The sequence below is a fragment of the Acinonyx jubatus genome, chromosome B2, assembly GCF_027475565.1.
Source record: "Acinonyx jubatus isolate Ajub_Pintada_27869175 chromosome B2, VMU_Ajub_asm_v1.0, whole genome shotgun sequence".
NCBI classification, from domain to species: Eukaryota; Metazoa; Chordata; class Mammalia; order Carnivora; family Felidae; genus Acinonyx; species Acinonyx jubatus.
This window is the reverse complement of record NC_069385.1, coordinates 132,794,922-132,820,005: the sequence shown is the minus strand read 5'-3', so window position 1 is coordinate 132,820,005 and position 25,084 is coordinate 132,794,922. Positions and strand designations below refer to the sequence as shown.

The window sequence follows — 25,084 nt, the reverse complement described above, 5'->3', positions numbered from 1 at the left end:
ACAGGGACCGCTGTGCTACCCTCTTCCAGCTGCTCACACGCCTGCATCTGAACACCTGGCGCTGTGGGCAGCCCAGAACCTCCCTTCAGCCACACTGGGCCACCAAGGGGATGAAGGACAGTGGTCACAGTGATAATGGTGCCAATCCCAGCTAACACTCACTGGAAGTGCTCAGGGGCAGAGGACGAAGCCCTTTACACGCTCTACCCCTAATCCTCAGGGTGGTATTCCCTGTGACATGTGGACTGGCTATCCTCCATCGTATAGCCGAGGAAGCTGAAGTTCAGGCTCAAGTCACGAGCCCACGGTCAGATCTGAAAGTTGGTGCCTGTAATCACGATGCTCTTTATTAGAGGGAGAGACACAGAAACTATAGCCGAAAATCAGACCAGAGAAAGATGTGGGGTATGCCAATTGGCCTGCGTGTCTTTCCACTTGTACATGCAACCCATCAGTAAGTTCAGGACCATCCTGGGGCAAAGTCTATCAAAGCTGTAGCATGGGGATGCCGGGCAGGGGGGTTGGGGGGGCTCAGTCAGTTGAGCGTCCGACTCTTGATTTCGGCTCAGGTCATGGTGGGTTGTGGGATGAAACCCTGAATGGGGCTGAGTGTGGAGCCTGCTGGAGATTCTCTCTCTCCTTCTGCCCCTCTCCCCCACTTGTGCTCTCTCTCTCCTCTCTCTCTCTCTGATATTTAAAAAAAAAAAATTTGTATATATAAAAGCTATAGCTTGTCTGCAACACTGTTCCTCTAAGCTTTGCTACTAACATGAGGGAACCCGGGGCCTGGAAGAGGCCTAATTACTTTGTACCAACCAATGCAGCCTTGTCAGGGCCCCAGGAGGCCCTCTCTGCCCAGCAATGCCCTCTTATCAAGATTTGTTCCTTCTCCTTCCACCCTTACTGCATAAAAACTTGCCACATTTCTTGTCATCTGCGGGTCCGGATCTCCTGACCGTACCCTCCCTAGTTCAGGTAGAGTGAGAAGAAACTGTGGTCTTCTGGAGATGCCTCTGAGCACGACGCAGACATGACTGAGAGCAAAGGCCACCCAGAGCCGGCACCCAGGGCCCCAGCCACACAGCTGGGCTTGGGAGCACGGTGATATGGGCTCTGTGACATCTCTAAGCCCCAGCGACCATTGCCTTGGGGATCAGGAATGGGGATGAGTTGGGGTTTACAAGCGGAGCCTGAGGACACGAGAGGCTACCAAGAGCCGAGGCAATCGGGGACTGGGGATGAAAGGGGAATGATAGCTGTACGAGTGAAAATATATATACATAAAATACTCACACTACTAGATGTTCCCAGTAAGCAGTATTCTCCACCACCCCACCCCCAGATCTTACGAGTACACATCGTAAGTGCCAGACTGCATGGAGCGGGATACAAATGCAGTGGAATTGGGTGAGAGAAATTAGCAAGAGGAAAATTCAGAGACAGCATCGTGGAAGATTGTCTTGGCTGTGAAGAACATGAATGATTAGAATATAGGGAGAGAAGGCATTCCACACGGAGAGTTGGGGCATGAACAGAAGTGTGAGGGTGGGAACTAGCACGCTGAGTGCAAAGGGGAATGAAGGAAACAGCTTTGTTCTAGTGAAGGAGTGTGTGTGGGTGGGTGTGTAAGTGTGTGTGTGTGTGGGTGGGTGTGTAAGTGTGTGTGTGGGGGGGTGGGGGGGTGGGGGGGTGGGAAGAGAAGAGCAGAGAGCAATAAGCAGGAGCAGAGAAGGTGCTAGAACATTACAAAGAGCCTTGGTGGCCAGACGACGGAGTTTGGACCAGTATGGCAGGCATTAGGGAGCCATTGGAGGCTCTTGGGCATCTAAGGAGCATGATGCAAGCCAAGTTTGGGGAAGTTTCAGCTGGTAGTTGCATAAGAAGTTAGATTGGAAAGGAAGGAGAGAACTGGGGCATGGCAGGCCACCGGGGCTGTCTGACGTGACGATTTGTATCATTTCTTCTCCAGCACACATCCATACTGCCCTTCTCACTGGTTGAAGTCATCCTGAGGCCACATTGCTACCCACTGAAGAAGAAAGGACTGACTTTGTTGGCTGTGGCCAGCCTCGCTTACATCAGCAGGTATGCATCGCAGAGAGGAAATGTCCTTAGACTTTTCTTTCAAGACTCTGGATACCCCAGAAGAAGCACTCTGTTCTATAGGAGCGCCTCCATCTTGGGTTAACAGGGATTTAACCATCATTACATCGTTAGGCAGGAAAGATTCTTACTGTTTGATGTGGATGCTCACGGGAACGTCACTTGTGCCAGAGTGCACAGGTGTGAGTGCACAGGGAGCAGTTGCACACTCCTCTCTCTGTCTTGTGAAGAAGTCATCATTGCACAGCTATGCATGTTACTCCCCCCAAGAAAATATTGATCGTTGGTTCCGTTTGCAATTAAAAAGGCATTTGATGGCTCGGGCATGCTTCTTTGGCCCGTTTCTGTTGCCTGTATTTTTAGGGGCTTATTTGCATCAACATCCGGCACCAGAGCTCCTACAGGGCGTTGGGGCAATTTCCCAGCGCCTTGCAGACCAGCCACGCTGGAGGCACGGGAGAGCTGGCCTAGACTTCATTATTCAACTACCTGCTGCCACCAAAACTCAGGAACACTGCCCAATGGTCTGTAATCAAGGGAAAAGACTTGGCCTTCCACCCAATGACTAGAACCGCCCCCCTTCCCATGCTGTCGCCTTCTCATCCGCTACCATATCTTGCTCTACAGACAGGGGCATGCCAAGCATAATCCCTGCAGATCAGAAGCTAATCTTGCTGTTCCTTCTCCAGTCTAGACTCATCTAAGCCATTTGTGTCTGACAGTCTGGGTAATCCCCCAATCCCTCCTTATATATGGAGGTTCAATTAAGTATAGGGCTCTGCTGGAGGTAGCAGCCAGAATGAGAGCACATTCCATAGGATGCTGCTTGTTTCATTGGCTTCGCCGTCCTTTGCTTCAGAGCCCATAACCTTTGTGCCCAGAACTCAGATGATGGCTCCTCCCGTGCCTTTTGTTTCCTTCTGGAATGTATGTCCCTCCTCCCCTGCTGCACCTCTCCTTCTCTGAGTGCCCCACATCTTTCTTGCTTCTTTTCTTTTGAAGAAAGAAAGTACTTGCTCAATAAATCTACCTTAGAACTCTACACTGGTCTCCAGTCTGGGGCCTTTGCTTTTTTTTTTTTTTTTAGAGAGAGAGAGCATGAGCAGGGGAGGAGTAGAGAAAGAGAGAAGGAATCCCAAGCAGGCTCCACATCTATCCCAGATCCTGACACGGGGCTCAATTGTATGGCTGTCAGATCACGACCTGAGCTGAAATCAAGTCAGAGGCTTAACCGACTGAGCCACCCAGGCGCTCCTGGGGTCCTTGCACTTTAACAAAGGACACTTTTAGGGAGCAGGTGATGGTTGGACACCTACTGGCAGTTGATTCTGGAGCACAGTGTCGAGAAGGATTCTGAGATCCTACAAAAAGAGTTTTGTAATCCTTAGCAATATCTGTCCATAGTGTAAGAATGGCAGGTGGGAAGATACGTGCCATGTACTTACCATATCTGGCTTAACCCATAGAACTAAATCCCTAAAGATAGAATATCTGGATCCTGAGGTTGGGTAAGAGTGTGTATATATCAAGATATTTTCTCGTATTATTATGTGTGGACCCGAAGCAGGGTGGCACCTGGCAGATTATTCACACGAATTTCCATCCTTTTGCCTTTTTGGGCGGACTTTCATCGGATTGAGTTCTCCTTGCTGAGTGTAACTCTTGGAGTTTATATATATGGTAGCATCTTGGGTCTGTTAACTTCTTCCACCTAACGACTTGGAAGGCGGTCACCCATCGTCACACCTGACTTTTGCCCTCTTATCTTCAGAGACCAAGAGGGTAGAAAAGCACCTAATGCCACTGGTATCTTGGGGAGTGCTTGTGGCGGCCGCAAAGATGAGAAGCAGCAGTCAAGAGAGCTTAGCTTGTCGGTGGAGAAAAGAGTTGCAATGAGATGGGGGTCCGGTGCGAGAGTATCATGTGTCCATTCGATTATTCATCAGTGCCAGGCACTGTGTTAACCAACTGAAGACACAGCGGTGTGCAAGGCACCATGCTGCCTTCAGCGTCTGTCTGAGAGACAGGAAATTGCCCACAGAGACAACACGGTGAGGGGACTATAATAGGAAGAAGCACAGAGTGCTGTGGGTGCCCAGGAAAGATGTTGAGAGCTGGCTTCGGCAGGAAATTGATGTCTCAGCTGAGACCCAAAGAATGAGAAGGAATAAGTCAAGACAGACGTGGGAAAGATCTTCACACAGAGGGAACAGCATCTGCAAAGGGCTGGAGTTGCTGAGGGTAGGGCTGAATTGGAGGACAGGAAAAGCCGGCTCATGAATTCACATCAGTGAATCTGGACCGTAGGAGGTAAGGGCTTGTCTGTGGGAAAGTTTTAAGCGGAGGAGTAAATGATTGATTGGAAAGATGACTCTGGAGGAAATTAAGGAAGAACAAGACGGGGAGACCAATTAGTGGCACTTGTGGTAGCTGGAAAGAATGGATGTTAGCCAACCGATGACAATATCGGTCAATCTGCAAACGGAATCAGAGAGGGCGAGTGATGGAAGTGACTGGGAGGTCATCTAGCACCGAAGGCCTGAAGCCTCACAGATTAAATGACATGCCCCAGGTCCTGTGGCTGGGGAAAAGTTGAAGCTGGGACTTACACTCAGGGCTCCCGTTTCCAAATCCAGTTCACTTTCCACCGTCTCCGCACGGCCAGGGGTTTGCTCAGCTCCCCGTGTGAGCAAAACATATTCTGCAAAGTGAGCTGGGGGGTGAGCATGAGCCAAAGCTTAACCTCATTTCCACGGTCGAAAAACTTCGGTGATGTCGTTGTTCCCAGCTCTGTGCTCGGACTGGATGTTACAGTGATACAATGGAACGAGGGGAGGGAGGGAGGTAACGGAGACCTGTCACCAGTAGGAACGTGACTGGGTGGGCCCCAGTGAGGAGCGGAAGAGGTTTGCGATTTGGACCTCCTCATCACCGATGAAGTACCAAGGCAGCATTTGGCCCCGTTAGGCTCCACTTTTGCTGGGACAAAGAGAGGACACTTCCGCTGCTGCACTGACTACAGCTCCCCTACCTCTGCCCGCTCCCGGTGGTGGGAGCTCAGACTCGGCCGTCGGCCGCCTCCGCCCTTACGCAATGCCCTGGGGCCCGTGGGGCCCTCGCAGCGACAGATGGCCATCAACCAAGTTCCACAAAGTGTGGCTATCCACAGAGACGTTTTAGGGAAGTGGCTTGGGGCCAGCTGTTAGGCAGGCCAGTTTGGATGGTCAAATAGGGAAACGGCATGGCAAGAATGAGGTAAAGAGTATGGGCCGGGGCCAGGGTGAGCGTGAGAAACAAACATGAGTCAGAAAAACGACAGTAACGCTGAGCCGGGGAAGCATCGCACTGCCGAAACCGTGTCACGACGACCTAAAAATAGCCACTGGGACCGTGGGGACTGCCTCACACGTGGCCCTTGATTTTTGTCATTTTTCAGATTGCAGAATTGGAGGGCTGGCCCGTAAGTGGGAAAAGAAAGCTTTGCAAAGGAGCGATGACTGCAAACGTTTCATTTCCTTTGGCAAGCTTTACTCACCTATAAATACGGTAGCTTGCTCCCCGCTCCCTTCTCTCTCACCCCTAAACTCCTCACCCAGTCTCTCTGAGGTCATGGCGAGGAGCGGGAAAACAGACCTGTTCCTACCGCTGGCTCTGATCCGCTCTTTTAGTGAACAAATATTTCCCCTAACACGAGGCTGGTCCTGCTGGGAAGAGCCAAGTTATATAAGGCCCAGCCCCAGTCTACGGGGGGTTTGTGCTTCATAAGTGGGGATGAGCCACGCATCGTCAGAGCACAAGATGGGAGGTGAGGAAATACAGCAAATACAAGGAGCCACGGGGAACACAGAGGAAGAAGCAGCTTTGCACGGGAAGCAAAACAGAATAAAATAACACCCAAACAAAAGGTGGGCGGAATATTCTTCTCATTGAGTTTGATCCCAATGTCCTAGTCTTGATCCATGGTTACGTCATAGCTCCCGTGTCAGCCCATGGCCGGGTGCTCCGGGCACTATTTTCCTGGCCCGGGCCTGGCAGGTGGCTCGGGTCTCCAAGATCCTCCTCCCTGAGCCTTCCAATAAGCCCATGAGTGTTCACACCTGCCCATGGTGGTCACCTCTGCCGACTGGTCATGCATACCTAGCATCCTGGGCCCCCCATCTCCACCGGGCTCCGCATCCAAGTCGGGTTGCACTCTACCCCCCCATCTGCTGAGACCCACACTGTCATCGCCCACAGGTCCCCAGTGTCCATAGGATAACACTACTGGCCGCTACGACAGCCCCAGCTGACCTGCAGTGGGTCGCCACCTTGCTCTCGGTACACCAGAAATCTGCAGGTGCCGTAGGTGTCTCTGCTATCGCGTGAGGTCTTGCCAGGGACGAGCATCACACAGATACGCAGCTATGACCCAGCAACGGGGGAGGTGTCTGTAAAGTCGTCCTCAGTAGCAGCTCCTATGAGGCAAGAGAGATCATTTCTGTCTTCTATGGTCGGCTCACTCAGGTGAGCTTCCCCATCAAAGGTGCCTGGGCCCTCAGGGACAACAATCCTCTAAATCTGGGCATCCATTTCCATGCACACACATTTACACACACAGATACCTCAGCGCCGGAATACATTAAAAGCTGCCAGAGCGATGCACTAAGCTGAGTTCCAAGATCAGTGTCTATGTCCACTAAGGCATCATGGTAAATCGCTGCCCGGAACCACTGTTAACTTTTTCCCGGGTTTAAATACAACGCTTGTCTGGGATTGTCTAGACGCACCGGAGTTTCACACCCTTGAATCTTGAGATCAGACTCCCAGTCCCATTTTTCACAGAGGTACTCCTTTGCCCCCATGTAAATTAATATATGAAATAAATATAAAGATGCCAACACAAGGCCCCTAGTTGTCCACATTTGGAGCCCAGGCCAGCTGGGGAGCAATCTGGAGACAGGTAAAAGTGGAGGGCTGGGAGAGGGAAGGGTCGTCCACACTTGTCCCTCCCGTGCAAACCTTGGCTCTTGCTCGACCCAAATGCCTGTTTCAAAAATTAGAAGTAATACGATGCTGAAGAGTGATACTCCTATACAAGGGGGAATGAGGGCACCCGAGACACATTGTGGAAGTAACAGAATAGGTTTGTGGCTTCATTGGCATGCCATGGGCCAATGAGAAGAAAAAGTCAAGGACGGTTCTATGAGTTTTTGGCTGGTAGACCAGGGAAGATGGTGGTCGCACTAATACGTGTAGAAACGTTAGGGAAACAAAATGGCTTGGGGGTGTAAGTGAAAGACTCCATTTAAAACCCCCTATCTGTGTCCTATTCCAAAAGATTCTGGTTTAATTACTTTAGGGTGCATCCTGAGCATTGGGATTTTTAAAGCTCCCCATGGCAGTTCTCATCTTCAGCCAAGGCTGAGAACCACTTGCCTAGAGGAACTTCCATTTGGACATCCTTCCCAGGAGAGGTGGGACAGTGGAGATCCAGGGAGTAAACCCTCCTGGTAGAATGAGCTTCCTGGAAAAAGAGTGAGAGACTGAGAGTGGGGAGAGAGAGAGAAAGAGAGAGAGAGAGATGGAAAGTAAATGCTGGGTGACAATGCCCTCCTCTAAGGGGCAGGAAGGACAATGGGGCAGCAGAGTAGCAAAGAATGATCCAATGGTAGAAAATGGAGAAGGTACAAGAGCCCAACAGTCCCTGAAGGGAGGATGAGGCACCGGCCCAGAAGGGGGCAATATAGCAAGGGTGGGCAACAGTTTTAACTGTCTTGAACAGGTGGCCACCCCAAACAGCTCTGATTATTGCTGATATTTTTCAACATCTAGGTAAATAATTTAGCCCTCTAGCTTCACCGTTTCTTTCTACTCCATTTAAATTTTCCTTTTCTTTTCTTTTCCTTTTCTTTTCTTTTCCTTTTCTTTTCTTTTTTCTTTTCTTTTCTTTTCTTTTCTCTTTTCCTTTCTTTTCCTTTCCTTTCCTTTCCTTTTCTTTTCTTTTCCTTTTCATTTCTTTTGTCTTTTCCTTTTCTTTCTTTTTTTCTTTTCCTTTCCTTTCCTTTTCCTTTCTTTTCCTTTTCTTTTCTTTTCTTTTTCTTTTCTTTTCTTCTCTTTTCTTTTCTTTTCTCTTTCCTCTCCTCTCCTCTCCTCTCCTCTCCTCTCCTCTCCTCTCCCCATTCTCTTCTCTTCTCTTTCTTACATTCTTTATCTAACATGGATTTTTTTAAGACAGTGGTAGAAGAGACGTCTGGATGGCTCAGTCGGTTAAACATCTGACTCTTGATTTCCGCTCAGGTCATGATCTCATGGTTTCTGAGTTCAAACCCCACATCGGATTCTGCGCTGACAATGCAGAGCCTGCTTGGGATTCTCTTTCTTCCTCTCTCTTTTCTCTTCTGCTCTTGCGCTCTCTCTCTCTCAGAATGAATAAATGAACTTAAAAAAAAAAAAGACAGTGGTAGAAATTCACAAGTTACTATTAAAAAGCCAGAGCTGGCAGGTATCTTCGACCTTCCATTGTTTGTGTTTGGGAGCCTGGGAAGGCAGGTGAACAGAAGGGTGACACGGGGCTGCATTGCAAAGGCAGCAATAGGCTCTGTCCCCACCTTAAAGAATCACCAGGTCCCAGTTGTTCTCAAGGACATTTTCATGGTAGGAAGTCTTCTGCTAATTTGTTGAATTTGTTGACAAAATGTGAATTCAGGTTGTGCTTGCCTTCTGGTCTCAGATGCAACAGTGACCATCTTGCATGCTTTTGCAGGAAGTCAGCATGAAAATATGGGACCAGAGGGCCCTTTAATTCTATTATTCTACTGATACAGCATGAGTGTTCATGCTTTACGAAGTATATGCATACAAGAGCCTAGATGGCTCAGCTGGTAAAGCATCCCGCTTCAGCTCAGGTCATGATCTCATAGTTTGTAAGTTCGAGCCCCACATCAGGCTGTGCACTGGCAGTGTGGAACCTGGTTAGGATTCTCTCTCTCCCCCCCTCTCTCTCTCTGCCCCTCCCCAACTTGTGCTCGCTCTCCCTCAAAAAAAAAAAATTTAAAAAAAGCAAGTATATGTGTAAAGCCCACAAAACCCCTTTTTATCTACTAGTCCCTAACCCACAGACTTCCACTGTTTGTGTACTGATAAGACACAGAAAATATGAATTTTATGAGATCCATCGGATGCTGTAATATCTAGGATAAGAAAACTATAAAAGATTAATTTTTGGCTGCCAGTCTGTGCCTGCCCAGCCTGACTCATATAGATTCACTCAGCAGACAGCTCTAGAAGGACATAGAGTATTGCTCTCTGAACTGAGGGTCAGAATTATTGGCTTCTTCAAAGTATTAATAAAGTGAGCAATCGATTAACTAAAGCCTGGAAGGCCAGGGGTACATCTCCCTGGTTTTATTTTTTTTTAATTTTTTTAACATTTATTCATTTTTGAAAAGCAGAGAGAGAGAGCGCGCAAATGGGGGAGGGGCAGAGAGAGAGGGAGACACAGAATCAGAAGCAGGTTCCAGGCTCCAAGCTGTCAGCGCAGAGCCCGACGTGGGGCTCGAACTCACGGACCGCGAGATCATGACCTGAGCCAAAGTCGGCCGCTTAACCGACTGAGTCACCCAGGCACCCCTCCCTGGTTTTAGAGGCTGTGATGTTCTTGATGGGTCACGCAGCTGAGAGCTGTCTGCAGAAGCTGCAGTGAACAGCGGTTAGAGAACCATAGGTGCTGGGGTACCTGGGTGGTTCAGTCGGTTGAGCATCCAACTTCGGCTCAGGTCATGATCCCACAGTCTGTGATTTCGAGCCTGCGTCGGGCTCTGTGCTGACAGCTCAGAGCCTAGAGCCTACTTTGGATTCTGTGTCTCCTTCTTTCTCTGCCCCTCCCCTGCTCATGCTCTCTCTCTGTCTCAAAAATAAACATTAATATATATATGTTATATATATGTTATATATATGTTATATATGTATATATATAACATATATATATATATAAATAATATATATAAAGAGGGAACTATAGGTGCTAGTGGAAACACCCCAAAGAGTCATTTGCTTAAAAATATAAAGAACTTGCCATGTTCCCAGCATTTGGGAAACAGACGTACATGATAGATATAATCCTTGTCCCATTCCAGGTTGAGAAAGACAATCAAATAAACAACAAGGGTAAGTTCGTGGTAAAGGAAGTATCTGGCATAAGAACCTAACTGAATGGGTGTTATGGGATCTTCGGGAAATCTTTTCTAGAGAAATTGACTTACAAGCTGAAACTTGAAGTGTGAGTATGGTTCAGCCAGGCACAGAGCGAGGAGAAGTGTGTCCTAGGAAGTGGAAAGGTCACAGGTGTTCCAGGCAGAGACAACAGCATGAGTGAAAGCCCAGAGCTGCAGTGCCTGGTTTATTTAAGAAACAGAAAAGGGTCTAATATGGAAGGATTCTAGATCTGAAGGTGGACAGGTAGGCAGGACAAGGCCAGGTAGGCTGGGTAAAGGAGCGTGGGTATGTTCCTAAAGCATTGGTGGGCTCCACTGGAGGCAGGGGAGTGCCCTGAACAGATTTCCCTTTTGGAAAGGTTAATGGATCGCTAGTAGCTTGTGGTAAGGAAAGTGGATTGAAGGGTCCGAGAAAGCCCAGCAAGCAGACAATTACAGAAACCCTTCTGGATGAAGGAGCCTGGACCAAGATTAGGAAATGAGTGCAATAGATAAACAATTAGATGTGGTTTCGTGGCATCTTACATGGGGGCTGGGAAAGAGCTGACATTGACTAAGAAGACATTGATGAATTCCATTTTGGCCTCCATCTTCCTTCCTTCCTTCCTTCCTTCCTTCCTTCCTTCCTTCCTTCCTTCCCCCTCCTTCTCCTCCTCCTCTCTCTCTGTCTCTCTTTCTCTGACTGCCCTTCATTAAATAACTGCACTTCTACGTGCTGTTGTATTTGTATTTTCATTACTTTTCCGCTGACAGTCAATACACTTCTAACTTTCTTTGCGCTTTCTCTGTGAAACTACAGACTTCATTAACTTACCTCAGGAACTTTCCTTTATGGAACCTTATGCTGAAGGAAACAAAAATGAAGTAAATAAAGAGAAACTTTCCAGGCCTCCAGGGGAATGTCCTTATTCACAGACTATCTTACATAAATGTGCATGGAAACTAGGAAGCCCTAATTTCTGGTGTATAAAGTAAACAAAGTGAACTAATTAAAACAATCTGTTTGGAGTGCATTCAGATCTCCCTGTTGACCCCAAATTCCAGCCCTAGCTCCTTGGGGGTTTACTTTCTGTCCTTTATACCTTCTCTGGTCTGTCATGAGAAGCAGCCATGTAAGAAAGAAGTGCTATCCTAGACATCCTTCTAAGGCACATGCCCATGGGACGCACATCTCACAGAATCCCAATATTGATAATAATGACAACGTAGGGGAATGAAACCCACAACGTCTCTTAGGCATGAGGACTGTTTTCTTTTCATTCTTTAAAAATTTTGTTACTCATTTATTTTGAGAATGGGAGAGGGGACGAGAGAGAGAGAGAGAGGAGAGAGAACCCCAAGCAGTCTCCATCCTGTCAGCACAGAGCCCAATGAGCAGCTTGCACTCACGAACCATGAGATCATGATCTGAATCGAAATCAAGAGTTGGATGTTTAACTGACTGAGTCACCCAGGCAGCCGGGCATGAGGACTATTTTATGTTGATTAGTTTTAAGAAGCAGAAGGTTGAGGAAGAAACTTTGACCTTCACCCAACTGCCTAAAAGAATTTAAATGGAGAGTCTGCTCTGGGAAGGGAGCTGTCCCCATAGATAAGTGCAGTGTAATATGAACTTGGTGAGGGGGACAGGCAGGACCCTAGCAAAGTCTGTTTATGCCCTCCTTGTGTATGGCCCAGCAAACATTCAGTTAACAAACCTCTACTCTCTCTCATCTTCCTGTGAGTTGTCTTCCTTCCCTTTGAAGACCCAGAACACCTTCCCCTATCCCTTGGTTTCAAATGACATCTAAGTTTCCATTGTTTGACTGCATATGGGCCCCATATTCTTGTGGAGCCCCCATACATACAAAATTAAATTTGGTATTCTCCTGTTTGTCACGTGTCAATGTAATTCTTAGACCAGCCAAAAGGACCATGAAAGGTGGAGGAAATGCTTTCTTCCCAAACAATAATCATTATTGTTTGTTTTGTATCTAGTAAAGTTTTAATTACGTAAAAGAAGCATCTAGATGAGTTTGGGACAGCAGAGTGGTACGAGCATGGCCAGGACTAGGCACCCAGGGCCAGCCCTAGATTGATTTCTACCACCCTAAGACAGATGCTTCCTTGAATTGTTTTTATTCTGGTAAAATACACATAACAAAAATTTACCATGTTCATTATTTTTAAACTCAGTGGCATTAAATAGTTACAATGTTGTGCAGCCATCACCAACATCCGTCTCTAGGACTTTTTTCTTCCCAAACTGAAAATCTGTACACATGAAACAGTAATCCCCTATTCCCTCCTTCCCACAAGCCCTGACAGCCACTGTTTTGCTTTCTGTCCCTATGGATTTGATCGTATAGTAGGTATTCTCTGGGACTGGTTTGTATCCTTGAGGTTCATTCATGATGTACCATGTGTCAGAATTTCCTTCCTTTTTTTAAGGGTTAATAATATTCCACTGTGCGTCTATGCCACGTTTTACTTATCTCTTCATTCATAGATGGACACTTGGATGCTTCCATGTTTTAGCTCTTGAAAATAACACTGCTGGGGCTCCTGGGTGGCTCAGTCGGTTGGGCGTCCGACTTCAGCTCAGGTCACGATCTCGCGGTCCGTGAGTTCGAGCCCCGCGTCGGGCTCTGGGCTGACAGCTCGGAGCCTGGAGCCCGTTTCCGATTCTGTGTCTCCCTCTCTCTCTGCCCCTCCCCCGTTCATGCTCTGTCTCTCTGTCTCAAAAATAAATAAACGTTAAAAAAAAGAAAAAGAAAATAATACTGCTATGAACACAGGTATACAAATGTGTCTTTGAGTCCTTGCTGTCGATTTTTTGGGGGTAGGTACCAGGAAGTGGCATTGCCAGATCATATGATAATCCTATATTTACCTGTTTGAGTAACTGCCACACTGTTTTCCACAGCAGTCTCTTTGGCTGATGACGTGCTGAGTACCGTTTCATGTGTTTGTTGGCCATTTGTGTATCTTCTTTGGAAAAAGGTCCATTTATTCTTTTGCCCATTTTTAATGGGGTTGTTTGGGGTGTTTTGTTGCCGTTGTTGAGTTGTAGGAGTACTTTGTATATCATGGATATGAATCCTCTAACAGATACGTGATTTGAAAATATTGTTTCCCATTCCATAGGCTTCCTTTTCGCCATATTGATTGTGTTCAGGATGTACAGAGATGGTCCCTTGAATTTCATACTATAGGTGCCTCCCTTGCCTCACCCCAGTCCTGACGCTGATTTTAGTCCTTGTCTCTTCCGTAAGCATTTGGAAAATCTAAAGCATTTTAAACAACCCAGAGTACACTTGGGTTTCTGAAAGTTTAATTAAGCTCAGAATTTTATTCTTCCCTCTGAACTGATAACCTAGGGCATCAAAATTCGCCTGTTGTTTCTGAAGCATGACCCGGTCTATCCTAATTGTTACTGGAGACAGGGAGCCTCAAAGAAAGGTTGCTAAGACCCCTCTGTGCCATCCCTAAGGAGAGGAAAGCTTTAAAACTCTTATTAAATGATCACCGTGGGCCAGACACTATTTTATTTTACACGGGTTAACTCCCTTAATCTTGATGACAGCTTTATAATATGGACGCTGTTTGCACCCCTCACGTTTCACATGAGGGCAGGAGGCAGAGGGGGTTCGATAAACAGCCAAAGGTAAGAGAGGTAATAGGTGGCAGAACTAGACTTTGAATCACAGAAGGCTGGTTTCAGACTCTGTCCGCTTCACCAATTATAAACTCTGCTAGATACATCATCTTCCCCATGTTTAATTTTAAAAGTTATTTCAGATTTTGGCATCGTGCGACGCAGTTGGTTTCCAGCATGCTGCCTTTGCAGGCTTCTCTTAGATATCGTGGCTCCTTCCTAGCATTTCTTTTCCTTCTCTTGGCTTACAGAAGTGACTTCTATTTTATCCTCACGTGAGCAGGATCCGAACCTCCTGTAAATCCATCCTTTCCTACTGAACACTGTATCCATGGCTAGATTCATGAGCTGAAAATCAGGGCCAACAATGAAACCTCTCCTACCTCTAAAAGGCTTATTGCAATAGAGCAATGATGTTCCATCTCTGTCCGTCCTACCCTAAGAGACTCAGGGCTACACCTGACTCAGGTGCAGAAACGCAAACCCCACTTGTCTGGCTGAGAGCCAGAAAATGATGCCATCTCAGCAAGTTCAATGTCTCGGCAGGCCCTACCTCTCAGGGAAAAGAATAATTCGCGTCCTCACATACTCTCTTCGGCTGATGATGTGTTTGATGTTCTCCCATATTCTTTCACCAACATTGAATTTTAATGGATTAGGTAGAAGAGCCCAGCACACCTTATGAAATAGGATGTCTCTTTGAATCAAGCCTATTTATCCAGAAAAGAATCACTTCTGTAGGTTTGTGGAACACCTCAGCTGTTGACAAATGATCCCCATGGCTTCTTTTCATCTGCCTGGGCTCCAGAACCCCATTGATCTTGAGGATAAAACGGCTTTACCACCACGCCACCCCCCATCGTCCTAATTATTGTGATTTGTCATTATCTGCAGGGTCCTATGGATCTACTCTGAGACCGGTACGTGGGTGTATCCTTTGTTTGCCAGACTCAGCCCGGTGGGGCTGACAGCCTTCTTCTCCCTCAGCTACATCTTTACCGCCAGCATTTATCTACTTGGAGAGAAGCTCAACCACTGGAAATGGGGTCAGTTTATTTCTCTTTTACCTACAGAGACACATCTTCCTTACACTCTCTCCACTCCTCCTGAAAACAGAGGGAGAATCTAGTCCAAAGCAGAAGGAAGCGGTCCTTGATGGCTCTGTCCAGAGGACTCAGGTCCTACCAAAGCAGGCAAAGGGAAAGCCTGGAAGAAGTTTGCATTTTCTTAAAGGACCCCATCACATTCTTTCCCTGCCCCCCCCCCCCCACAGCACCTCCTTTAACTTTAAGGCTAAAAATAATCTTATTTAGAGAGTTCAGGACCCAGAGCAAGAGCAAGGTGTCACTATCCCCGCGTGAAAAAAATGAACTCAGAGTCTTCCTCCTTTAAGTGAGGGACTGAGCGATCCAAGCTTTAAATGTCAAGGTTTTCTTCTTGAAGGGTGTGGGTCCAGATGACCTCTTAGTTCTCACCCTCAGTAGCGCTTTCCCAGATGGCCTCCCATCCCTCTCCCATTCAGCTGCTTCTCAACCCTTAGCACAACATTTACCAGATGAAATCACCCCCTGTGCTTGAGATGGGAATTGTCATTTAGACACTTGTCTTAGGCCAAGTGGATAGGTCAGCAAGCTAAGCTTCCCAATTCTAGGTGGTTGGAACCATATTGCTTCTTTTTAAAAAAAAAAAAACAAAAAACTTAACTCAGCTGACTTTAAAATAGATTTTCTTTGATTCCTTGCTCCCCCCACTGCCCCGACCCCCAGAATATTATTTTGTTGGAGAAGTAACTATCAAAAAGTCAGGCTGCAAAATAATCATGATTTTTTTCCCTACCCAAAGGGAAGTACAGGAACTCTCCCCTGATTTTGTATATAAGGAAGACAAGAGTCACATACAGTCCCCCACATCACTCGCCCACATGCCATTCTGTTCTATCAAAATAGAAATGGCAGAAGTGGCTTCTTCCGCCCAATCTATGAACTGGTGTGAAAACATAAGCCCGTGTATGCAAAAAAGAAAAAAAAAAAAGAAAAAGAAAAGAAAAACAACATGACAGTTTCAGAAGCTTCAGTACAAGAGTGTATATTTCTGAGAGGAGAATGAGACCCTAGAGAAATAAGCAGGCAACTTGGCTTTTTCACTTGTTTTCTCCTTTTGGAGAATTTAACTGGTTGGGGAAATCTTAAAGGCAATATCCTTGAAAGCAAACACTTAAAAACCAGTTCATTCATGTTGTGTTTATTTATTCCCCAAATCAGCATTCCAAATCGCAGGAAATTATCGGGGGGGCGGGGAATTTGTTGACATTTCAGATGTGTTGACATCTAATTCTAACTGGTTTGGCAACTTGAAGTTCTTGGTAAGGATTTTTGATGTCTTCCCTAAATATATATATATATATATATATATATATATATATATATGAAGAAAGAAAAAACGAACCTAATCCATTTGAAATGTGACAGAAACAAGATGTGCAGAGAAAAATATCATTACTCAGGGCTTAGAGAACGTTAACTTTTTAAAACAACTGTATTGAATTCAATAATGATGAATTTTTAAGTTCTTATTCTACAGTGGCTTTTAAACATCCACTGAATTAAAAATTTTTTCACCAAATTTAGTAGTATTAAGATCACTATGTTCAACACAAAGCTCTTTTTTTTTTTTACGTTCATTTATTTTGAGAGAGACAGAGATAGTATGAGTGGGGGAGGGGCAGAGAGAGAGAGAGAGAGAGAGAGAGAGAATCCTAAGCAGGCTCTGCACTGTCAGCAAGGAGACTGACACAGGGCTTGAACCTACAAAATCGTGAGATCCTGACCTGAGCCCAAACCAAGAGTCATGCCTAACCGACTGAGCCACCCAGGTGCCCCACAACACAAAGTGCTTTTAAATAAGCTTCGTTGGTTAAGAACTACATCTAATTTTTCACTACAGTTAGGTCCCAATGAGTAACTAGGCTAGGGTCAACACGTGGACCCTCACATGCACACGGGAATGTTTATGTGAGTGATAGAGATTACTGTGGGTGGCCACACATCCCTCTCCTCTGTCTAGATTTTTAAGAAATCTAGAGTCTCCTTAAAGAATAGACTGGGTCAAAAGTCCTATATAGCATCAGAATAAGATCATAAATGGGTTAAATTCTAAACAGATCATAATTACAAATGGTCTAATAAGAATTAAAAGAGAAATTACAGGGGCACCTGGGTGGCTCAGTGGGTTAAGCTTCCAACTCTTGGCTTCCGCTCGGAGCATGATCTCCCAGTTCGTGAGTTCGAGCCCCGCGTCAGGCTCTGCGCTGACAGCACGGAGCCTACTTGGGATTTCTCTCTCCCTGTTTCTCTGCCCCTCCCTGGCTTGCTCGCGCGCTCTCTCTCTCTCTCTCTCTCTTTTAAAAAAATAAATAAATAAACATTTTTAAAAATTTAAAAGAGAGGGAGAAATTAGATCACTTAACATTCCAATGGCAGTGAACACTTTTAAATTGCCTAAAAGTAAACAGAACCATCTATGTGAACACACTTTCTCACGTCTTAGTCTCCTTAAAACACTTTAAGCCTTCCCCAATTTACAGATGAAAATCCAAGTTCTTGGGATGACACGTGAGGGTCTCTGCGAACCAATCCCTGCCTTGGCTTCTCCTCTGCTTTTTCTAAATGTGTGCCCCAGCACCCCCAAATTGCTTGTTTTCTTTACACATTGATGCTGTTCCTCACCATCCTGGGCTTCAGTCTCTCACATTCCCCAGTCTTTGCCTGTCTCTCACCCACTGAATCATATCAACTCACCCCTTCCAGGAAGCCTTCTCTGGTCTGCACAGAGATTTGTTTTTACCCTAGACCCTGAGTTCTATAAGGGTTAGGGTATGTCTTCTCCATCTTTGAATCTCCCCTTTCCATTAGCTTATCCCATGGATGAATCAATGCAGACAAAAGATATCTGAGGGTTCTTCTGTCTAGGCATTTAATGGGATTTTGTGCACAAGGATTCTGGATATAGTGGTCAAGGAGTGACTCTGATGGTTGGAGATTAAAGCACTGGACGGAGAGTTTAAGGAGTAGAGACAGTGACGCTATGGAATCCTGGCTGGGGAGCTGTTGAAAAGAGATGCACGTTATGGCAGGCGGTGCAAAGCGGGGAGTAGAGCCCTGGGCTAGAAATCAGGAAACTAGGCTACGTCCCCCACCAAGCCACAAACGGGCCACGTAAGTAAGCTGTGTCAGTACCCTTCAACGACTCAGTGACGGGACCTCACGCCAGCTTGCCTCGGACAGTCCTGGTCAATGCCTGCCACGCCAGTGTGCATGTAGCTTAGCCTTGTCGAGGCTTGGACGATCAACCGTGTGGTTCTTCTACCTCTGGGTTCCTCTCCGAACCTTCTGTTCTGGATCCAGGGAGAGACGCAGGCAGCCACCTCCTCGGTCCAAATCCGGGGCTGCCTCGATTTTGTCACCTGTTCACACCTGAGCTTCCTTGGATGAGAGCAAAACTCTAAGGAGTGCTTCGGTGACGCAGGGGGAGGTGGTGGTTAGGGGAAAAGCTCTGTGCCAGACTGCCCGGGTTCCTACCTTGGTCCTACTCCTGGTAGGCCTGTGACGCCGGGCAAGGCACTGAATAGTGCCTTCACAGTAGTGTTCCCATTTTCCTTGCGCGTCACAGAGACAATCCTAGTAGCCTCCTGCTAACATCCCAGAAAACCGTAGCTAATGGGAGAAGTGTCAAGTGACTAGAGCAGGGCCTGGCACATAGAACCCATGACCATTGCCGTTAACGTCATTCTCCCTCCTCAGAACCCAGCCACCTTTTCTACGCGGGCGTTCCCATCCTCTCCCTCAGTTTTATGCATCAATGACCAGTTTCCCCAGCCGAAGGCCCTTGAGAAAAGCAACAATCACACAGCTGCGGGCAAATCGACAGAGGTGAAACAATTCTTCCAAAGCTAGAGTGATGGAGGAGGTCAGGCTAACCGAGGCCGGAATTAATCAGGATCCCCGGTTCTGAAATCCTGAGACACAGCGCAGTCTGCTTAGGAGTTATCAGCCAAGCACCAAGCGGTCAAGAAAATACCAGTGAGGACCGATCGACCATGCGAGGAACTCTCTAGCAACGGTCCTTAATCTCCTCGCCACATTGTAAAATCAGTGCTGCTAAATCGCTGGGGGCATTTGAGAAACACTGATCCTCGGGTCCACCCCAGACCAATGACACCGCTGTCTCTGGTGGTGGGTCCTTGGCATCGATAGTTTTCAAAGCTTTCCGGTTACTGTGGTTTGCAGGCAACAGCCGGAGCCACCGTCTCAGAGCAGCACTTCCCAGACTTGCATGCGCCTCCAGGTCTTGCTAACACGAGGCTCTTGTTAAAATGCAGTAGATTCAGCAGATTTGAGGTATGGCAGGGCATTCTGGCCTTCCGATGCCTACACCCAAAGAAAGACACTGATGCTGCTGGCCTACTGCAGTGACGACCACTGTGGCTGAACGCCTACCCTCTTCCTACCTCCTCGCATGTCACGTTGGCGGGTGACAGTGGAGAGGAGTGAGAAGGGCCGTAGGAAAAGGTGATGCCGGTGATCACATATAAACCTGGATAGTACGTGATGTCCCCCAGGAGCCCGCAGACTCACGGGACCGGCCCTGTGTGCAGGGAGACAAATGCTATCAGGCCCTCAGGAAGGTCTTGCTGGTCTCCAAGGGGATGCTGTGGCCTGAAGAGCTCTCAGGCAGTGCCAGAGGGCCACCCTGCCTGACCTGTCACCATCTCACCCCCCTTCTTGTGCTAGCTGTCATGTGTTACAGGACAGAGGACTGGACCAGCACTGGGTCACTTTGGGGGGACCAGACGTCCACCAGGAAAGATTCGATTTCTACTTTTCGGGCCGAGTTAGATGGAACATACATTTCAAACGACAGTAGAATCAGGCAAGGTGAAACAGCCTCTGGCAGATTGGTGTAAGCTTGGGCCGCCATGTCTGAGCACCTAGGGAGGCCCCAGACATACTCTTTCCACCCTGATTTGGAGAAAGGGACTGTCAAGGGATTCCAGTTCAGGCTTCCTTGTCTGCCATTTAAGTACTGAATTTTCTTTCTTTTCTTGTTTTCTCCTTGATAAGACACAAGAATGCTGACATCCAGATGCAGGTCTCTTCCTCAGGAAGAGAAACACAACCCACAAGGCAGGTCAGGCACAGGAAGGAGCTAAGTGCCTCCAGGACATCATGGCAAAGCCTCTTATATGTAGCTGTGGCCAGAGAGGTAATCAGCTTATCTCTGGCCCCTGACCCCTCTTCTTACATTCCTGAGAGACTTGTGCCCTGAATCAGACTATCCTTTGTCAGGGCCTGAGACCACAAATCCTCTTCTTCCTAAGGAGAGTTTATAAACTGAAAATTCTAGTCTAACCAAGTGACTTTGTCTATGGCTAGGACAGAATAACGTTAAGGCCTTCCTTTAATACTATTTTCTGTAGACGGGATCTTTTTTTTTAGTGTTTATTTACTTATTTGGAGGGAAAGAGTGAATGAGACTAGGGGCAGGAGAGGGGGAGAGAGAGAGAGAGAGAGAGAGAGACTCCACACTCAGCACAGAGCCCGACTCAGGGTGATACCATGACCCTGGGGTAGTGACCTGAGCTGAAATCAAGAGCCCAGCACTTCACCGACTGAGCTGCCCAGGGGCCCCTGTAGACCAGATATTTTAAAAGGGAGATTTCATTGTTGAAGCTGCTTAGAGGCCATCAAGTCTACCTCTTTAGTTTTATACATGAAGATATTTGCTTTGCGATTTTTTTCTATCTTGCATATTGCCCCTGATCATTTCCTCACAAAAGAATCTTATCAGATGACTCCATATACACTTCTTTTTATTTTTTTAATTTTTTTAAACGTTTGTTCATTTTCGAGAGAGTGAGACAGAGCACAAGCGGGGGAGGAGAAGAGAAACAGGGAGACACAGACTCCGAAGCAGGCTCCAGGCTCTGAGCCGTCAGCCCAGAGCCCAGCGTGGGGCTCGAACTTGCGAGCATTAAGATCATGACCTGAGCCAAAGTCAGAGGCTTAACTGACTGAGCCACTCAGGCGCCCCAGTCCGTATGTATTTCTAAAGCGTGGTCTCACAGGAGCAGCATTCAGTCAACAACAAAATTGCGTCTCCTTTTTGCCTTTCTCGCCCTGATTTCATCTCCCTCAGCTCAAACAGAGTCCAAACTGGATTATTGCTTCTCCTCCTTTCACTGCCTCTTTCCTCACGAGGGTTTCTCCAGCCAGAACCTCGAATCCGTCGCCTTCCTGCTACGTCTGCACTGAAACTTTTACTCATTCATGTGCAAACCTCATTCTTCTAACACCTCCTATCTCCCCAACCATCTGCCTTCTCACCCTTTTCCAAGCCAACCCGCATAAACTAAGCAAATATTCTTCAAGTTTTCAGTTCAAAGTCTAACAGCAGTAGCTTTTGTGATTGTAGATACATAGGTGTAAATCTTTGTGAATATAATGTTTTCCCTTACTCTGTTTTCTGACTATTGGAATAATAAGGAATATAATTACATATGGTATCCATAGTGATGTTGGTTCAAAGAATGGGTGTTTTTTTTGTTTGTTTTTTTTTTTTGCCATGACGGCAGAAAACGTTTGGATCTTGCACAAGACAAACGTTAAATGCTTGGCCTAAAATGTCTCTACTCCTTGGTACTATCTAACAGAAGATTAAGGAAGGACTAACATGAGGCAGGGGTGGACGTAGCTCCCTAACTCCCTGCCAGCTCCTAGTTGGCATCCCACGGGAAGAACCGTCTTGCCACGAAGAAAAGACCGATAACAAACATGGTTTCCCGGTCAGAATTTGGAGTCCTTGTTGTGAACTTTGCGTAAGGTAATGCTATCCGTTACTAAGTCAACGGTTCCTTTATCTCCAGCCATGTGCTGTGGAATCGTGGTCAGAGACCAATTCTGAGCATTCAAAGAAGCCTAGAGACCTCTCAGTTCCGTGAGAATTCAGGACTAAGGACCCACCCCTACCTGCCAGAAACAAAAAGAAAAATATGGTTTCTGTGATGTTCACACCACGGAGGTCACTACAGAAGAAATGATTGTTGGAAGTCCACACAGAGACATACTCGATGCCTTCTCGAATGTGTTTGTGGGTATGTGGAAATGTCTCAGTGCTCCGTCTAGCTGTTTAGTGTTAGACGTGGGAGATTCTGATCCAGGAGAAAGAGCCACCTGTGCTCCTCCCACAAAGGAACTTCCTGCCACCACTTCCGCTCCTGGGCTCTTTCGAGGTCTTCAGTTTCTGTCGTGTTTCTTAAATGGAGAAGGACTCTCCAATCATTGGCAACTGGGGTTGCAGAAGCATGGTTATGGTTACAGTTACACTTGAGGGGCTGGGGGGTTGGTAAACAGCATGGATAAAGAGAGTTTTAGGAACCTTCAAAGGGACTGCGGGAGGCGGGGGGACAAAGGTGAGAAGCTTATGTTGCCCAAGATCTTGAACAGGAAGGAATTAATGTGTCATTTAGATGAAAAAGGATTCATTACAGACAAAATGGGTATGCTTCAGAAAAGAGGAGGTCCTTTGTTTGTAGTCAGGGACCTGGGGAGGAGAGAATCTACATGGAAAATGAAAAATAAGTGAGATCATAAATGAAAATGACATGAAGCCTGTAAAGCTGGATATATTAAGAAGGCTTCTCTGGAGTGACTGAGGGTATCTGGATTGATGAGTAGAAGAATAAGAGAGAGGACTGTCCTTAAGTGTTGAGAGACATGAATGCAGGATGGCCCCAAAGGCTGTGTGATTAAGAGTCTGCTGTCCTAGAAAATCAGTGTGATAAGGGGGATTTCAGGTCATCAGTCACTACAGCCTCTGAGAAGGGGACTTCTAGCAAAATAAAATTATTAGAAGATATTTAAGGATATAATTGATGGAGGGGGCAGAATCTGAAGGGTGAAGCATGAAACTAGGGGCATGAGGTCGCTGTGGCACAAAGCCAGAACTAACAGGGCTCTGGAATGGGCAAGGAGAGGCTGACTTGAGAAAAGTTTTCAAAGTAGGATTGTTAACATTTGGCAACAGGTGGAAAGGATAATACATTCGTGAGGTGTTAGACATTTCAGAGCTTGTGTGAAGATGTATGATCAATAAAGACGGAGGTACCAACCTGGCTGAATGGAAGTGATTCTAGAACTCTAATGCTATAATTTCAGTAGAAGAATGCCCCTCTCAAGAGCTTACTAGAATCTAATATGCCAGTACTTTTCCGTTCTGATAAGGTGATTCAATGAGAGGTTGCAGAATGCACCCTAAATAGGTGAATAGCCCCTCTTCTATTTCTCCTCTAATTTGATGTCTCTTCATCTCCGTTTGCAACAATCTCCGAGTTAGTCGATGGGTGGTGTGCCGCCTGTAAAGACTCGACCAAAAGCGACATCAGTCGGTGCACATTAGACGTGCAGAAGCCTTGAAGGCAAATGGAACCATTGGTCAACAGGCTAGCTGTGAGCCAAGCACCGAATGGGGACAACAGAGTCACTTCTTCCCCTCTCTGGAGAGGTGGCAGGTTTTCAGAACTTCGTAAAGTGCATCTACTTGCCTTGGGATAATTGCCCTTGATCTTCCACTGGCCCAAGGCACAGTGAATGTCTATTCACACAAGAATACCCATTAGGGAAACCCTGAAGTCTGATCTCTCTCTCTCTCTGTTCTTCATTGTGCAGGTGACATGATCCAGCCAAGGAAGAAGAGGAAGTGATCACAGGCCAGTTTTTAAGAACAAAAGAGGAAGAAAACATGAGATACTTCTCTTTTCTTTTCTTTTTTTTCTTTTCTTTTCTTTCTGGTTGGCGGGGAGGTGATAGAGTCAGATAGGAAGGCAGAAAGGACAGAGGATGATATTAAATTTAATAGGAGGGTTTCTGAAGGTAGCTTAATTTGGGGACTTCGTTTTTTGAAAGGTTTTACTGGACATGTAAAGGTTTTACTGGACAGTTGCTCAAAAACAACTGCTGTCTCAGAATTCGTTCCCTTCTTCTGGCCTCTGCAGTCAAAATCTGGCCAAAGGCCAAGGAAATTTGCATAAACTTGGCATTAGAGAATGCCTAGGAGAGAGAAAGCAACTTAGGGTCGTCAAAGCTCTTCACTTTAGAGAGGAGGGTGCTGAGGACCTAGATAAAAAGTAACCTGCGTGAGGGCCAAAGACAATAGCATTTGTCCCCCCGATCTTCTAATTCTCAGTCCGGTGCCATTTTTAATAAGCCCAACTTTCCTAAAAGCAAGTATTTTCGTAAACTAGTCATTTTCACGGATTGCTCATCTATTTTGTTTTCCACAGTCTAGACATAAATGTAGGGAGACGGGTGCTGCCGAAGTTGTCTGTCCGCCTCACAGGATAGCAAACTGATTGGTGCAATGAGACAGTTAAGTTGTAAAAAAAAAATATGAGGACATCTGTCCATCTTGGGAGCGAGCATCTGGGCAGGTCCAAAGACGGGACATAGCAATGTCATCAACATCTCTTCCATTCAAATGTGGATTACTTCATCAAATAAATGTACCTCTTACTTGGGGAGCAAGTGACGGGAAGTGACATGGCCCTGAGGAGCCCCGAGAACACGTTGGTACAAAGCACCTCGCTGAGTGAGCTCTTATGGTTTAACAAAGCTGACTGTCGGGTGACTAACAATGCACATCCCTGAACCCTACTTTGATCTTCCTAGGGGGTTTTTGTGGGTCTTTCTTTACAGGGTCTTTATTTACTGGGCCTTCATTTTGTAAAGAACATGGGTAACAAGGGTTTACATGTGGGGCAACATGTTGGAGTCTGGCAGCATGTCACCAGGTCCCAGTGGGTTGGGTGTGGGCCCCAGAGTAGACTGTGCTTGGGCTTCCTAACCTAACGCCGTACAGGAGAAATTTGGCAACAATCGGTAAAATTTGGTAAAAACTGTTCCTGGAATCACAGTAAGCCTTGATTGCCATTTGACCGGCCACCATGCCGTATCTATCCCAACACCAGAAAACCTCAGAAAGACCAAGAAGTCTTGAAGTGTCAGAGAAGGCCGCCAACTGACACAGCAGGGTGGGCAGCCCACAGGAAGCCTAGGGCAGGCACCGAGAAACCTGCTGTCTTCCTAATCCTTGATCCACT

General features: G+C 46.6%; 1 protein-coding gene across 1 annotated transcript in view; it reads left to right on the top strand.

Moving 5' to 3' along the window:
- The window catches only part of ADTRP (androgen dependent TFPI regulating protein), a 65,586-nt gene extending 41,022 nt beyond the window's left edge, over positions 1–24,564 (top strand). Inside the window, exons 5-7 of the mRNA XM_015068932.3 lie at positions 1,970–2,085; positions 14,827–14,978; positions 23,655–24,564. Of these exons, the coding sequence (XP_014924418.2) occupies positions 1,970–2,085; positions 14,827–14,978; positions 23,655–23,689 (303 nt within the window). The 3' untranslated portion in view covers positions 23,690–24,564. The remainder of the gene's footprint in view (positions 1–1,969; positions 2,086–14,826; positions 14,979–23,654) is intronic.
- The last annotated feature ends 520 nt before the right edge of the window (positions 24,565–25,084 follow it).